The 18,089-nt window shown below is 37.8% G+C and overlaps 1 protein-coding gene across 1 annotated transcript in view; it reads left to right on the forward strand.

Moving 5' to 3' along the window:
* The window catches only part of ralgapa2 (Ral GTPase activating protein catalytic subunit alpha 2), a 627,566-nt gene that overhangs the window by 123,771 nt on the left and 485,706 nt on the right, over positions 1–18,089 (forward strand). Inside the window, exon 4 of the mRNA XM_039749771.1 lies at positions 3,744–3,801. Within this exon, the coding sequence (XP_039605705.1) occupies positions 3,744–3,801 (58 nt within the window). The remainder of the gene's footprint in view (positions 1–3,743; positions 3,802–18,089) is intronic.

Here is an 18,089-nt window from a genome sequence, read left to right on the forward strand (position 1 = left end):
AGGTTTGAGTTGATTTATTCAGAATAATATTCCTGTCTGTTTTACCATTCCTACCAAAGATATTTCTGTCGACTAAATAAAAATTCCTTCTATTTAAAATTTAAATAGAACTTGAACAAATCGATAGTTCATAATATCCACGCAGACTTGCACGTAAGAGCGGGAGTTATCCGTTTTAACAAGCAGCGTATTGCACTGATACGAAATAGCTGTGTGTGTATATATGTAGATATGTATGTATATGTATATATATGTTTATATATGTGTGTGTGTGTATGTATGTGTATATATGTAGATATATATGTATGTATATGTGTATATGTATAGATATGTATATATATATATGTTTATGTGTGTGTAAATATATATATATATATATATATATATATATATATATATATATATATATGACAACAACACTCATCACTCACAACAGTGACAAAACAATTACATTGACAATCATGTTACGTTATTTTCAAAATGTTTCCTTTTCTTTTTCATTGCTTCTTTAACACACTACTTCTCCGCTGCGAAGCGCGGGTATTTTGCTAGTGTATATATATATTTTTATGTGTTTGTGTGTAAATAAATATATATGTATATATATACTGTTGTCATATATATATGACAACAACACTCATCACTCACAACAGTGACAAAACAATTACATTGACAATCATGTTACGTTATTTTCAAAATGTTTCCTTTTCTTTTCATTGCTTCTTTAACACACTACTTCTCCGCTGCGAAGTGCGGGTATTTTGCTAGTAACTTATAGACTATATTTTATTATTTTTCACTTGCACTCAGTGACCAAAGCTATACATATATATATATATATATATATATATATATACACACACACACACACACACATATCATACATCATTAACACACTACTTCTCCGTTGTGAAGTGCGGGTATTCTTCTATATATTTATAGATATATATATATAGATATGAGAACAACACTCATATCAATGACAAAACAATTACATTAACAATCATGTTACGTTATTTTTAAAATTTTTCCTTTTCTTTTTCATAACTTCTTTAAGCGACTACTTCTCCGCCATGGTTGGTATTCTGCTAGTATATATATATATATATACACTAGACATTAAGCCCGTTACAATAACGGGCGCTAGAACAGTAGTGCATAAACATTAGTAGTAACACTGTCTATATTAAATGGCAAGGGACCTTGACCTCATTCTGTTTCTTGTCTTAATTTTTTTTTTGTCAAAAATATTTTTTCTAGAAGCCTAAAGTAGAATAATAAAAATAAAATAGAAACGTATGTGACAATACAGTAAGTATAATTAATATTGCCTTAGTGTTAAACTTTGTAACAGTCTGTAAGACACAATATGGTCTTTTAGATTTTTTTACCTCATGAATTTTTTCTATACAATTTCATTATAGATAACAATTCTTGTAAATATTCTGTCTGAGTTTGACAACAGTTTGCCTTGTTCAGGAATCTCTACAACCTTGACTACAACATCTGGAAAACTTCTAACTCTTGATAATGCAACATATAACTGACTGTGGCTGAATACAGGTTCTGGCAAGTAAATGCCAACCTTTTCTATGGTTTGCTCTTCTGAGTCTTTCTCTTTTAGCGTTTTTCTGAGTCATTTTCTTTTTCTTCAATTGATCTATTTGCTCTTATTTTTCTTCGTCTTTCAGCGTTTCTTTTGTTGATGTTTACTTGTTGAGCTGACCGTTCTTCCGGGAGATGTTGCTTATATAGGATTTGATTGTCTGTGTCTTTTGCCCTACTTGACGTGTCATTTTTTTTGGGTGGCATGTTGATAGTAGATACATCCGTAATATTTTCTCCTACAGTAATACTGGCTTGTATTTCCATAAAACCTGTAATTTTCTCTGACAGTAATACTGGCTTTGATGTCCGTAATATGACTAATTTTCTGTCACAACAGTGGGCAATCAGCAGAGTGTCCCCAGCAACTGATGTAATGTGTGGCGTGCTGCTTATAAACGTGCCTGTGGCGTCTCTCCAGCAAGTACTGTGCAGTTCCCCAGCAAGTATTTTAATCTGTGGGGGTGTGCAGCTAATTATTTTATGTGTGGCGTCTCCCCAACAATGGATTTTATGTGCGCTGCAGCGACTACCCAATCAGCACTCTCCACAGCAATGGTGTCCTTTATATCTTATCATGCGCGGCCGTGGCAGGGCCATTCACTGTGTGCCCAGCTTCCAGTGTGTGTGATTTATTTGCTTATCATGCACAGCAGCGGCTAGGCCATTCACTGCGCGCCCAGCTTCCAGTGTGTGTGCGTCCACGTCGCGGAGCGAATGGGCGGGGCACGGTACAATGTGCAGCACGACCTGCTCATGTGCACTTCACCAGAAGATACACACACGAAGACCTGGATGCACACAGGGGTTTTATTAAAGAGGACTGTGAGTGGAAAAAAAACACATCTTTCATCACATCTTCAACAATAGTCGGCCGATTTTGATAAAATTTGGAACATTGTATAAACTTGTGAGTAATTAATACAACTGTTGTTGGAAAACATATTACATACACTTTGTATCAAACATTAAGTAAATCAGCCGACTATGTGATGAAAAACATTTTGGTGTGTTTTTTCCACTCACAGTGTGTGTATATATATATATATATATATATATATATATATATATATATATATATACACAGTATATATATATATATATGTATGTATGTATGTGCATGTACATACACTTGTTTACATTGCTGGAATTTTTTTGCAAAAGAATACCATAAAACCTTGTGTGAAGGAGCACCGCAACTAGATTATTGTGAAGCTTAGAAAAGTAGGAGCTAAAAATATTGATTTCTGCTGTGATCAGCCTTTTTACTGATCACCAATCAACTTTTTTTTTTTTTTAATTAAATTTGTAAATTTTGATTGGTGGCCAATTGGTTGGAGCATACCTAGTTAACACTTTAACACAGAAAATAAGTCCTTCTTCATTTGAGATGATTTAGGGGCTTAATGTAAAAAATGTTAAAGGATAAAGAAAAAATTGGAATTGACATCGGAGTCACCAAATTCTAGTAACATGAAATTGATGATTGGTATTGGCCTTAAAAATCCTGATTGAAGCATCCCTAGATAAAAGTAAATCTTTTGTGATACCCTACATTATTTTGTTCATGCATTAATGTATATTAATCAACTGAAAGAATCCAAACCCACTTTTCACAACTAATTTGGAAAGCTATAATTTTGCATTATGTAAAACTTGATGAAATCTAGGTTTCTTTATGAGAATCACCCCAAATCTGCTTCAGAATCTGAAAAAAATTCATTACTGCTATTCTAAAATAAGCTTGTTGGGCCGTTGCATAACCCTTTTCTTTTGATATTTTAAAATACTTGAGGAATGGACTTTTTCTTCATATAGCTCTCAGAACTATGTAGAGTAGTGATGCTGAGTGTCAGTATATGTCTCCAGTTAGTTTACACAGGTAGAAAAATGTCAACATACCATCTGTTCCTTTATTGTTTTCAGCACCCCACTTTTTTAGACTAGGACTGGAAATTGAAAGATTCAGAGATGCAGCAAAAGATGTAGCTGATATTGTTTTTTGAGAATGCCTTATCAATACAAGAAAGTGTAGCTAAAGTATTACTGAAATTGTGAATAGGTATATAATGTGCAAATATGCTGTAATTGTTTAATGAAACTAAAATGTAATTATAATATTTTCATTTATCTTGCAGAAAGTACTTCAGCTTCTTCCTGAAAAAATATTCTTCAGGTGGCATTTTCACAGTATAGGTAAGTATTAAATATATGTTTAAGTGCAATGAGTTAAACTGTGGCAATTATACTAGGTCAAAAAGTGTCAACCTATTGAATGAAGCTGTAAGGTGTTTGGTTCTGTTTTGAGTCATAAATATAAACACATGTCTGTTGAATATGGAATATATTTTAATATTTATTATATTTTTAATATATTTTAATTTTAATTTAATTTTTATATATTTGCTGTTGTTCCAAACAGTGTTGGATTAGTATTTTTAGTATTGTAATGACATACTTGAAATATATACTAAGTAAAAAGCAAGCAAACAGATGTTCTACTAACATTAGGCATATTTACCGTATGTTTCCCTCATAAAATATCTGTTTTGATAAAATATTTGACGTAAATAAAGTGGAGGTCCAAGATATATTGATCTAGGATCAATATTGATATTAATGTGGTTCTTCATATATTTTGAGGATGCTTTCAGAGAGAAAGAAATACAGTAGTTTACAAAATGGCAATATATTAACTGATGTGTTGAACCAAGTCTGAGATTTAAATTTGATGCTGTTTCAGAAAAAAGAAACATTTAAGAGTTCTGAATCTTTAAAGGAAAGTAAAATTATTATGTTTAAAGATGTATGTTCAATTAACTAAAGTTGTGGACTAAACTTGTGAAATGATATATTGCCATTCTGTCATTCTGAAATGTCTCAAAGTGCACAATCAAAGCCCTAGCCCTTGGGCTTTGATGGTATGTAGCAAACCCTCTCTCTCTGATACCACACACGCACTCCGCTTTCCAGTGTTTTATTTTGTCTGCCTCAGGCATTGGGCTCATTTTGATAAAAAAATTGCTATTTTTTTAGCAGACCTTGGGCTATATTTTTTTAGGAACATGGTAACCTTGTGCAGTAATTAAAAACTATGATACAGCAAATGCCAAGAAGTAACTGACCATCTTACATAGTTCTTTGGTGACAAATTCTAAATACTTTGAAGTGAAGGTAGTAAAGCAATCCAAATCTGTGATGCTGCTCCCGTAGGAACCAAGAGAAAAATAATAACTAGGGCACAAGCCCTTCGGTTTTAAACACAATGTTTTACAAACACCCAGAAATTTCCATAATGAAAAGTAAAATGTTGAACAATCTGCTGCTCTGCTTTGTGTATCACCGGAAAGCAAAACCAGAAGCACAGCTTGAAGTAACACCATTAATGCTTAAATTGGTTGAAGCAGCCTCTGGTCATTGACATTTACACGATGTTAAATATTGCTTATTGTACTCAACATATTGTGTCCTGACCTTGAGAAAGTTCTGACACTTTTTTTTCTTTGTCAGATCACTTCTACTGCACTTGCAGATGTCAGTTCTCACTAAGTTACACTTTTTTCCTACTGTCTTTACTCACTACTTGACTATAACCTCATTTCTGCTTCCTTGGCTTTGTTATAAAAAGTGCAACTGCCAGTGAGGGAGCACTTACCTTATTTATTAACCCTGACCATGTATGTCATTAGTGCTTGTAAAATGGGGAGGAAAATTGAGGAAAGGTTTCAAAACTTATTCTATCAGGTCTGTCACAGATCGCTTACACTTGAGTTGTTTCAGTTGTGGAAATTTGATTTATATTGTCTGCCTGCATTTTCACAAGGAGGCTATGTTGAAACTTTATTTTTTTCATAAAACACACTGTAATTTGGGGTAAAGGTAGGATTGGGTGGGGCTCAGTCACAGTTGTAAATTCCTCAGTGGGTTTTAACCTCGAATTGGTCAAATGTTTAAAAATTTTATTCTCACATCCCAAGTTGAAAGAAATATTTTGACATTAGCAGGCCCGAAAGACTATTTAAAAATAAACTACATCGCTGTAAAGAGGAGATCCATCAAATTAAAATTGAAGAAGTCCTGGGTCTGACATTCAAAATTATTCTCAGAATATGCTGTTTTTTCAGTGATGAGCCTGGCTCACTGCCATTGATATAATTAACAAAATGGAATCTAAATTTGAGGTCCACAAAATGTTTACATCTTGCTAGAAGAAGGGGCCTGAGTTGTCTTGAAACTTGCATATTTTGCTTGAATTCTCACTACATCCATAATGGCTAACACAATATAACACCCTAGTACTATAGGTTCCCAAAACAAATTTCTGGTGCTGGACATAATGTTGGCCTAGGGAATTATTACACACATATCAGAGCTGAATGGGCATGTTCAATGGTTGTCACACACATAAACACATATAATTCACTTTAACACTAGAACCCCTGAAGCCTACGAAAAAACTGTGGTCATCACTACTCAACTCAGAGAGGGAGAGGCATGTTTGTTGTACCACATGAACGTCACTGATAGAATAAAACTGAATAATAAAAAAAACTAGCGCTAACGTTTGCAAGTAGCTAAAATTTATACTGGATGTTACAGACTCAAATCAAATGTATCTTTTTAATTTATTTTAGTAATAGTAATAGCAGCTCACTACTGAACACACGGAGTAGCTGGCCTTGAACCCAGAACCTTTGGGTTATAAGGCAGCAGTTCTTTCCTCTGCACCATTTAAAAATACACATCAACTTCCTGTCAATTGACGTTTGAGATTGGGTTTTTAACTCATTGACGGCAACATGAATCCTTTTTTTTTTCTTTGGTTCTTTTCTTGAATAAAAGTGATATTTGAACTAAAGTCTTCACATTATACACTTCACATCATTATTAGTATAGTATGGAATAGTATAGTTCCTGTCATCCTACATTTACTTAGATTGTTGTAGACATGGAACATACATGAAATGTATGTATCTATACTAATAAAAGGCAAAGCCCTCACTGACTGACTGACTGACTCATCACTAATTCTCCAACTTCCCGTGTAGGTAGAAGGCTGAAATTTGGCAGGCTCATTCCTTACAGCTTCCTTACAAAAGTTGGGCAGGTTTCATTTAGAAATTCTACGCATAATGGTCATAACTAGAAGCTATTTTTCTCCATTTACTGTAATGGAGTTGAGCTCAAAAGCCGTGGGGGGCAGAGTTGCGTGTGACATTATCATGCCTCTCACGTAATCACGCATTACGTAGAAAACCAGGAAGAGCTACAAAAAGCGCTGAAGAAAACATGCATTATATAATTAAGAAGGCAGCGAAACAATTAGAAGCGAGCGAGTGACATATAAAACCATATTCAGTGGCTCACGTGAACTTACGCAGTGCGCAGACAAAAAGCAACAGTTCCAAAGAGTGCTGAACAAAAACCGAATTACACTGCTACGCTCAAATAGACAAATCGCACGCCGTGGCGCAATAGTAGAGGCTTTGCCTCTAGCGCTGACTTCCGAGGTTCGATTCCCGAGAGGGGATGCACTAAGTATGTACGCGCGCTTCTCGATTCATTTTAGCCTCGCATCCCCTTGGTTTGAGACGTATGAAAAAATATGCGGTTAACGCAGAAAGACAGATCACCAATTGAAGCTTTATGAATAATGGATACTTTATTAGCGATCAATGATTGTTTTGGTAAAGCCATACTCAGTGTATTCATTAGATGAACGGTAAAAAAGTAAGAGCGAGGGGAGGGTAACTTATTGAGGCACACAGGCAAAACCACAATAGCACGCGGGCTTGATGTACTGTAGTGTGTGTCAACTCGATCTGAATTGCGTGATCACATTCGAAAAAAATATATCTTTTCAAGTTCTATTTAGTCCATATATGTCAAACTCAAGGCCCACGGGCCACATCCGGCCCGGCGTGTAATTATATCCAGCCCGCGAGATCATTTTATATACTGTATTATTGTTATTAATGGCCCGGGGATATGAAGCGCTGGTAACATGATAAACTACAGATCCCATAATGCAGCGCTTCAGCTGCCTTGCCGAACATTTATCGCGTTAATCAAGTCTAGCTTATGATGCTGCAAGTTATTGCGAAGCTAGCCCACACGATGCCGAAGAGAAAAGGTGATTCTGAACATAGAGCCTTTAAAAACCGATGGGAGGCTGAGTATATGTTTACTGACATTGCCGGTAAACCCGTGTGTCTCATTTGTGGAGCTAATGTGGCTGTAATTACAGAATTTAATCTAAGACGGCACTATGAGACAAAACATCAAGATAACCTGAAAGACCTGAATGCAATGCACAAGATACAGAAAGCAGAAGAGTTAAAGAAGAATCTGACACTTCAGCAGACGTTTTTACCCGTGCAAAATCACAAAGTGATTTCAAGTGAAGCTACTTTTATGGCAGACACAAATGCACCAGTGCAACTTGCCCCACTTTCCCTTTTGCCAAGTAATCTTGAACCAAATCGGCACAACGGTGTTCCCAAATATGCACTTTGCTGATAAACTGAGCGCACTGCGCACTGAGTTTGCACGGCGCTTTGGTGACTTTGAAGAACAAAAAAGAATTTTGAGTTGTTTCGAAACCCATTTGCCGTCGATGTAGAAACTGCACCTGTGCAGATTCAGATGGAGGTGATTGAGCTGCAGTGTAATGGCACACTGAAGGCAAAGTACAATACTGCACGGCCTGCACAGTTTATTCACTCCATTCCCGCAGAAATGCTCCAGCTCCATCTACATGCGGCTCGAACCTTGTGCATGTTTGGTAGCACATATCTGTGTGACAAAACAGCACACAGGAGTCACCTCACTGATGAGCACCTGCAGTCCATCCTGAGAATCTCCACAACACAGAACCTCACACCAAACATAAACGAACTTGTTGCCAAAAAAAGATGCCACGCGTCCAAATCTGATAAAATGACATAAGAGCAAAGACAACTGAATGATTTGATTTGTTATTGCTGAAAAGAACAAATTTTATTTATATTTCCAGGTTTTGTTATGCACCATGTTCATATTTGAATTTGTATAATTTTGACAGGATATATTTTAATGGAGAGCAAAATCTTTTGGGATATTTAAAATTTAAGTTTATTTTTTATATAAAATTACATAAGAGTAAAGAAATTTGAATGTTTGTTCTTTTAACGTTTACTTTATTTCTAACTTTTAGAATTTAGACAGGATATATTTTTATGGAGAGCAAAATATTATAAGTTATTTAAGGTTTGAGTTGATTTATTCCGGAATAATATTCTGTCGACTAAATAAAAATTCATATGTGTGTGTGTGTGTATATGTAGATATGTATGTATATATATGTTTATATATATATATGTGTGGATGTATATATATGTATTTGTGTGTATATATGTGTCTGTATGTATATATATATGTATGTATGTATGTATATATGTGTGTGTGTATATATATATGTGTATATATATATATATATATATATATATATATATATATATATGACAGCAACACTCATCACTCACAACAGTGACAAAACAATTACATTGACAATCATGTTACGTTATTTTCAAAATGTTTGCTTTTCTTTTTCATTACTTCTTTAACACACTACTTCTCCGCTGCGAAGAACGGGTATTTTGCTAGTTCCAAATAAAAATATTACTCTATACAACTCTAGGCACCTCACTCCCAGATAAAGAGACCTGAACTCTGATCGATACATTTGCAAAACAAAAGATGCTGATGTTTCAGGGATTCTTGTGTTAATCGTCTTGTGTCTCAGCCATCTCAGCCACTAACTGTTGGTATGCACACAGCCTGGCTTTATCGTCCCAACACCTTCTCTTGCCATCTGTGTGATGATCCTAAGAGCCATCAGCCGCTCCTGCTCCTTCACTGCTCAGTAGTGCAGCCTGCCATTAGGACCACCATTCCTCTCACTCACCATGGGGCCTCCTGACCTCCTTTCCACTACACCAACTCACACTTTTGACCCACTCTATCTAGATTTTCTTCCAATCTCTGTACTTTGTCTTCCTTCTTTCACCGAATTTCTCCCCTCTCTCTCTGTTCTACTCAGATCCTTTATACTTTGTGAGTTTAGGTGTTTTGCTTAACAACCCATTAAAACTTGAATCCCTGAAGCTTATGAAAAAACTCGTAATCTCATTATCGACACCTGCAGCTAAAGTCATTTGCATACTTAAGTAGCTTTGAACATTTACTATGTTCGCATGTCGATCAAAAGCAGGAAGCTCTGAAGTCTACTTGTGATTTTACGTTGTAGGATGATAAGTAAATAAATCAAGGTAAATAACATTTAATGTGGCTTTTATATAAGTAAAATAAATGTTTTTCATATAAAGACCATCACAAAACATGATCAAAAACAGAACTTTGCACGATGCCTTGGCAAGCTTGGCATGCCTTGCAGTTTCGTTGATAGACATGCATGGCAGATTGACCAATATTATCCATTGGCAGGATGACACCTGCTGCATCCAAACCATGCCAACTTTTGCCTTTACGCCTGGTGCGGCTGTGTTATTCTTATATGTGAGTGGACGTTTCTTGCAGGGAGGGCTTCTGTTCTCTTTCTCCGATGTAGAACCCTCATCCTCATCTTAGTTCACCTCTGTTACAGCATGTCTTTATTTGGAAACAGGTCGGTGGGAGCATGACCGTGACTGAGAGAATAAAACTGAAAAAAAAAAAAAAAACACGAACCATTACCATCCATCCATTTTCCAACCCGCTGAATCCGAATACAGGGTCACGGGGGTCTGCTGGAGCCAATCCCAGCCAACACAGGGCACAAGGCAGGAACCAATCCTGGGCAGGGTGCCAACCCACCGCAGGACACACACAAACACACCCACACACCAAGCACACACTAGGGCCAATTTTAGAATCGCCAATCCACCTAACCTGCATGTCTTTGGATTGTGGGAGGAAACCGGAGTGCCCGGAGGAAACCCACGCAGACACGGGAGAACATGCAAACTCCACGCAGGGAGGACCCGGGAAGCGAACCCGGGTCTCCTAACTGCGAGGCAGCAGCGCTACCACTGCGCCACCGTGCCGCCCCACGAACCATTACAACTACCATAAATATACACCGGTTGTTACAGACTCAAAATAAATGTATGTTTTTATTGTATAGTAGTAACAATAACAGCAGCCAGACTTGAATAACGCAACCTCTTAATTATGAGTCGGCAGTTCTTACCGCTGCACCACTCAAGCATTTGTATCAACGTTGTGCCCTAGGATAGCAGGCTGCTTGCTGCTTGTGCTGATCAACGCAGTTACAAAACAAAAGACGCTAATGGAGAGTTGCGAAGATATTTAAGATGGCCTTGGATTACAAGTTTTTTTTTATAGGCTTCGGAGATTCTAGTGTTAAATCTGTATCAGTTTCAGATTTCATTGAAATTTGCAAGCTTCTTTAACATCAGATATACACAATGAAGGAATCTACACTATTTCAAACAGCACTGTATTTTACGTACTAGATGCAGAAAGCTCAGGCAGACAATTAAAATAGATAGTGATACTTTGCTAAGTGCAACTTTTACTACCGTTTGGCCAGGATCATTTTCTGAGAATGCCATTTGGAATTTATTTACCCTTTGACGTTTTACAGCAGGAATGAAGGATTTGTTTGTGGGATTCCCACATTCCACAATTATGGGTAACAGAACCTAAGAAAAGTAATCTGAGACTCAATCCATTTGTATACCAATGCACAGTCAAACATGACAGTTATATTGGATATTTTCTCTTGGATATGATCAACTCATGTCAGTCCCAACAAAAGATATAGGCATTCACTGGTTCTTCTTAAGAGTGGGTGAATGAATATGCAGTTTCATTACCAGTTTAACGGAATTGTTAGCAGCTATACCAGCTTGTGCCCCAATATGGGGCCGGATTAATGCTACTGTGTTATAGTGGTAGCTGAGTAATCTTTAAGTAGTCCCTTATTGCTTTGCAGACACACAACTGAAACACAAGAAGAACATTATTTTACAATTTGTTATTTATTTCCTTTCTTCAAAACCCCTTACTGAACTACAGATATGATTAGGATTAGAACCTATAAACTAAGTTGTAGCCTCATCCTACCACCATGATATTGAACGTACCAGAACTTGTTTGAGACACTAAAGTAATTACAAGTTTACATGTGATGAAATAGTTTATAGGAAGGAAAAGATAAATAGGAAGGATCTCTGTGCTTGCTGTTTTGCTTCTGTAACAGCGTGCCTGGGCTGTGAACAGTCAGAATGAATAGTCACACGCGGAAGATGCACATGTTCAGTACTGTTGCAGTGTTTGCATCTACCAATTTTGTAGTGCTTGTATCCACCAGAGAGCATACAGTTTGATACCCAGGTGTAGCAGAAAGAGACAAACATGAAAAAGAAAATGCCTGTGATTATTTGGGGTCTGTGCATCCTTATTCTTTCCTGGACGGGTTTGATTTTGAAAATGCAGCTTGTATCACTGTAGTGAAGCAAGTTAGGGGTCTGTGGTCGTGCCTGACCACAGGGTGTGCAACATGGAAGTTGGCTGATTGTTTTCTCATGTGCAAATGCAATCAGTTCAGCCATTTGTCATCGAAACTGAAAAAATAACAATGCTTGCCTGTGTCTCAGCGCTGATGAGAGAACCCAATGAGTGAGCAGGGGAAACAAGAGAGGAGTGCACAGGGGCTCTCGGGAATAAACAAAGGAAGTATATTGATTTTAACTCAGTTTTAGTCTTGGATTTAATGTTCTTTCAGATATATATTAATATTTAACTTCCACAAACAACATGGATTTTTCATTGTATTACTTATTCATGGAAAGCTTGATTGCACTTCACAGTACAATGCACGTTTTGCACCAGCCTCTTCGTCGTTTGTGTCCTCATTGCACTAGTCCATCTCTATAAATGACTATCAGTGAATGTTCTGTAAGCAAGAAGATGCCAAGGCTACAGACACTCAGCACATCATAGTCACTGGATTATTCTGTCCTGCAGGACAGGTCAATGTTATCTGCCCACAAAAGGGCTCCAGCTGATTTATGTTGTTATTCTCTTTGTGGACATTCTTAACTCCAGCAGTCAAGATTTGAACAAATAAAACACCCATCAGACCGCTTATTTGGGATAATCCAACCAAAAAGTCCACAACTGTGCCCAGTGTTTCCATGCTGATAGGAAGAATCCATATTCTGTCTCAAATAAAATTGTGTTTGTGCCTATTGCAGTTCATCCTGAGCTTTTAATTTGTTGTCTTTTATTACAGTATATGAGGTGAGAAACAAAAATAACCGGATTGGTAAAAAAAATATATTTATTGATGAATTACAGCATTCTAAACATTTTCACCTTCTATATACTCCCCCTCCCGATCTTTACACCACTCCATACATATCTTCCATTGATTGAAACAGTGCTGGAAGTCTTCTTGCTTGAGGCTCTTCAACAGGCTTGCTGTTTTCTTCATCCACTGAAGAAAAATGTGTTCCCTTCAGGTCACTTTTGATTTTCAGGAACAAGTTAAAATCACAGGGAGCTAAATCGGGCGAATAGGGAGGATGATGAAGACAGGAATGTTTTTGTCAGTCAAAACTGCTTTACGGAAAAAGAGAAAATTCGTGAGAAATTTGATGTTGATTGCTGTTCAATTATTTCACTCAACATTATCGCTGCAACTCATGTAGTGATTGCTGTGCAAATACTGACTGGGCTATTCACAGGATATACCTAGCCGGTTGGTGGTTTGAGAGGGTGTGTAGGAGGGGATATAGTTCATCCAGCTAACTTCCAGACAGTTTCCCAGGAAGGCTCCACGCTCAGTCCGGTTGTTTTTGTGTCTTACCTCGTATTAGAGAGTAGCAGTCTCCTTAATCCCTTTCTCTTCAGAACTTTACCAGTATGAGCAATTCTGCACACTAAGTGACTTAAAATTAGATTCTAAACCCTAAACAAAAACACTGGTAAATAATGGGATATTATATATATTTACTTCCATCACAGTATACTTTTCAAAGACACATTTACACCTGTCCAGAACTTGTAAGGGGTCTCATCTTATTTCGGAGTACATCTTTATGCTTTTCTGCAATCAACTTCATGTGGATAGATTTTTAAAATAGTGTGTTCTAATTCTTCAGTTGTTTCTGCGTTAACAAGTTAATGATATCTACTTTATCTTCATGGTCAATTAACTTCCTGCAACTATTAGTATTTTGCCATGTGTATTCATTAGTTACACCAAGCAGATGTTGATCAACATCTCTGTATGTAGATGAATCGGTATGTATAGTTATAGCCAATTGTTTAATAAATGACTTGGACCATCTTTAATGAATGGACAAATGCTCACAATCTTAATCTTCAGGTGTCCACGGATGATAAATGTGTGCAACCATTGTTTTCATGTCTTTATCAATACCATATGGAAGCACAGGCAAAGAAAATAGAAATATATTAAGTTACAATACAATACAATTTATTTTAGTATAGCCCAAAATCACACAAGTAGTGCCACAGTGGACTTTAATAACAGGCCTTGTTTTTTGGCAGCCCCCCTGCCACGACTCTCCAGGAAGACAATAAAAAAAATTCCACCTGAAAAAAACTCTTGTAGGGAAAAAAATGGAAGAAATCTTAGGAGAGGCAATTCCTTTCCAGGAAGGCTGGGTGTGCAGAGGGTGTCAAAAAATGAGGTAAATGCAATGTACAGAACAGAACACAAGTAATTCTTAATACAATACAATGGTAATAGTACAAGTACAGAACAAAATTCAAGAGTAGATTATCTCAAATAATAGGATTCTGATTTGTTCAGAGTCCTGGAGACCTTTACCATCAAGCTGCTTCCCTGCTATTGGCCATTCCACAGCTGAGTCAGTGCTGGGCCAGCCAATTTGATAAAAGGATCTTTCTAACTGATAATTCCAGTGCTCCTCATTCAGAGATGACTTTTCCTTAGGCAGGCGCACAACTTGGCATTTGGGTTGTAGCTTTGTGAGTACAAAGACGAGAAACAGAATAGGTGAGGGTTAGTAACAAATTCTATGATATTATTTATGTTTTAGTGCTAATGACTAAAAACAGAGAAGCAGTCTTCTCCTTTTTTTGGCTGCTCCCGTTAGGGGTTGCCAGAACGGATCATCTTTTTCCATATCTTCCTGTCCTCTGCATCTTGCCATTTTATACCCATCACCTGCATCACATCCATAAACTTTCTCTTAGGCCTTACTCTTTTCCTCTTGCCTGGCAGCTCTATCCTTAGCGTCTTTTTCCCAATAAACCTGGCATCTCCACTCTGCACAGGTCCAAAAGCAATCTCGCCTCTCTGACTTTGTCTCCAAACTGTCCAATCTGTGCTCCTCCTCTAATGTACTCCTTTTTAATCTAGTCCATACTCGTCACACCCAATGCAAATCTTAACCCCTTTAACTCTTCCATCTCTGTCTCCTGTTTTTTGGTCAACGCCACCATCTCCAACCCTTATAACCTAGCGGGTCTCACTACTGCCCTGTAAACTTTCCCATTCACTCTTGCTGATACCTGTCTGTCACAAATCACTCCTGACACACTTCTCCACCCATTCCACACTGACTGCGCTCTCTTTTTCACTTCTCTTCCACAATTCCTGTTACTCTGTACTTTTGATCCCAAGTATTTAAACTCATCCACCTTCGCCAACTGTACGCCCTTCATTCTCACCATTCCACTGACCTCCTTCTCATTCACTCACATGATTCTGTCTTGTTCCTGCTGACCTTCATTCCTCTCCTCTCTAGAGCATATCTCCACCTCTCCAGGGTCTCCTTAACCTGCTCCCTACTCTCGCTACAGACACAATGTCCTCAGCAACATCATAGTCCACAGGGACTACTGTCTTATCTTCTCTGTCAACCTGTCCATTATCATTGCAAATGTAAAAGGGCTCAGAGCCAATCCCTGACATAATCCTACCTCTATATTGAATGCATCCGTCACTCCTACCGCAGACCTCATCACTATTACTTTTCCTTGTACATATCCTGTACAACTCTTACATACTTCTTTGCCACTCCCGACTTCCTCATACAATACCACAGCTCCCCTTGAAGCATCCTGTCGTATGCTTTCTCCAGGTCCACAAAGACACAATGCTACTCCTTCTGGCCATCTGTTTACTTCTCCATCCACACCCTCAGAGCAAACATTGCGTCTGTGGTGCTCTTTCCTTGTATAAAACCATACTCCTGTTCACTAATCATCACCTCCTTTCTTAACCTAGCTTGCACAACTTGCTCCCATAACTTCATGCTGTGGCTCATCAATTTTATACCCCTGTAGTTACTACAGCTCTGCACGTTCCCCATATTCTTAAAAATATGGGCCATTATACTTCTTCTCCACTACTTAGGCATCCCCTCTCCTTTTCCAAGATTTCATTAAACCTGCATGCTTCCACAGGTATGTCATCAGGGCCAATGGCCTTTACGTTCTTTATTATCTTCATAGATATCCTTACTTCCTCCTTGCTAATCCATTGCACTTCCTTATTCACTGTCGCCATATCACCCAACCTTCTCTCTCTCTCATTCTCTTTATTCATCAACCTCTCAAAGTACTCTTTCCATCTGCTCAACACACTCTTCTCGCTTGTGGGTACTTTTCCATCTTTCTCCTTTATCACCCTTACCTGCTACACATCTTTCCCAGCTCGGCCCCTCTGTCTAGCCAATCAGTACAGGTCCATTCCTCCCTTGTTAGTTTCCAACCTCTCATACAGCTCATAATATGCCTTTTTTTTAGCCTTTGCCTCCCTTCTCTTCCCCTTACACCTTATCTCCTTGTACTCTGACTGTCCCACTTCTTCGCCAAACTCTTCCTCTGTACACTCTCCTGTACTTCCATATTCCACCACCAGGTTTCCTTTTCCTCCCTCCTCTATCCAGATGTCACGCCAAGCAACCTTCTTGCTGTCACCCTTACTACTTCTGCTATAGTTGCCCAGCTATCTGGCAGTTATTCTCTGCCACCCATTTTCTATCTTACCTCCTCCCTAAACTCAACCTTGCAGTCTTCCTTTTTCAACTTCCACCATTTGATTCATGGCTTTGCCCTCACTCACCTCCTTTTCTTGATCTCCAATGTCATCCTACAGACCACCATTCTATGCAGCCTAACTACAGTTTCCTTGTTCTTTGTCGCTCTGTAAGTCCTCTTATATGTTTATTCATTTTGTCCCATTTGTTTCTACTTACTACTGAATCTGCCAAATGGTCACTTCTGGTGAGTGGTGGCTCTGAGGCTAGGGATCTGTACTGGCGAACGGAAGGTTGCCGTTTCGAAGCCTGTAAATGCCAAAAAGGGAATCTGTTCTGTTGGGAACCTTGAGCAAGGTCCTTAACCTAAAATTGCTGAGTGCTTTGAGTAGTCAGAAAAGCGCTATATAAATGCAAAGAATTCTAAATTATTATTATTGTTCTGTCAATATTTGTTTTCAGTTTAGTTTCTCTTCCTTTTTCTGCCTGTGCTGCCATCGCTTGCAGCCCATACAAGTCCAGAGTCCCTGTTCAACTATCATCAATGTATGCATGGTCGGAACATACAGATGAGATTCCGTGACTGACTGCGCGACATCCTGGTGCTGTTCCATTGGCTGGAGACATTGTAGGGTAGCTGTCTAATAACGGTGCTGATGACAAATGTGGAGGGGGTGTGTGACAAATTCTTCATCTGAATCCAAGGCACAGATTTTTCTGGCCCAGTCTGCTTTATATGTTAGGGCCACATACTGTATAAACTCCTGAGTTCATCATTAAATGTCTTAGGTAACTGAAGGAAAACTTCCTGTTTCTAACTGCTTTTACATCTCTATTTCCTGTTTACTTGCTGCAGTCAAAGCTTCTCAACATCCTATTACCTTAACACCTATATTCTGAATTCATGCTCCACACTTCCTGTTTTCTTGGAGGCACTACCTTCTCCTAATCTAGTTTATCTGGTACTTAGGGCTAAAAATATGTTTTTCTGTTAACTGCATCAAATAAATTACAAAATAATAATACTAAGTAGTGTTATAAAGTGTGTTATGAGACTTCTCTCAGGTAAAGACAGAATTTTTGAGGTAAGGTAGTTCTGTTGTTTAATGGAAATGTCATTAAGTTTAGAACAGATCGAGGCACTGTTTATCAAGTGCAGCATTTTTTAGAAATGACAGCAATAGAAAGAATCATGAATGTACCTCAGAAAATCTCATCTTTCCCACTCTGTACAGAAAACAGAAATGATTAAAGTTTTATTCAACCTGTTAGTTAAATCTGCTTTCATCACATCATCTTGAGTACAGCAAAAGTGTGTGTATAAATTTAGTATATCAAGTGCAGCATTTTTTAGAAATGACAGCAATAGAAAGAATCATGAATGTACCTCAGAAAATCTTATCTTTCCCACTCGGTACAGAAAACAGAAATGATTAAAGT

This window comes from Polypterus senegalus, chromosome 3 (genome assembly GCF_016835505.1).
Source record: "Polypterus senegalus isolate Bchr_013 chromosome 3, ASM1683550v1, whole genome shotgun sequence".
NCBI classification, from domain to species: Eukaryota; Metazoa; Chordata; class Cladistia; order Polypteriformes; family Polypteridae; genus Polypterus; species Polypterus senegalus.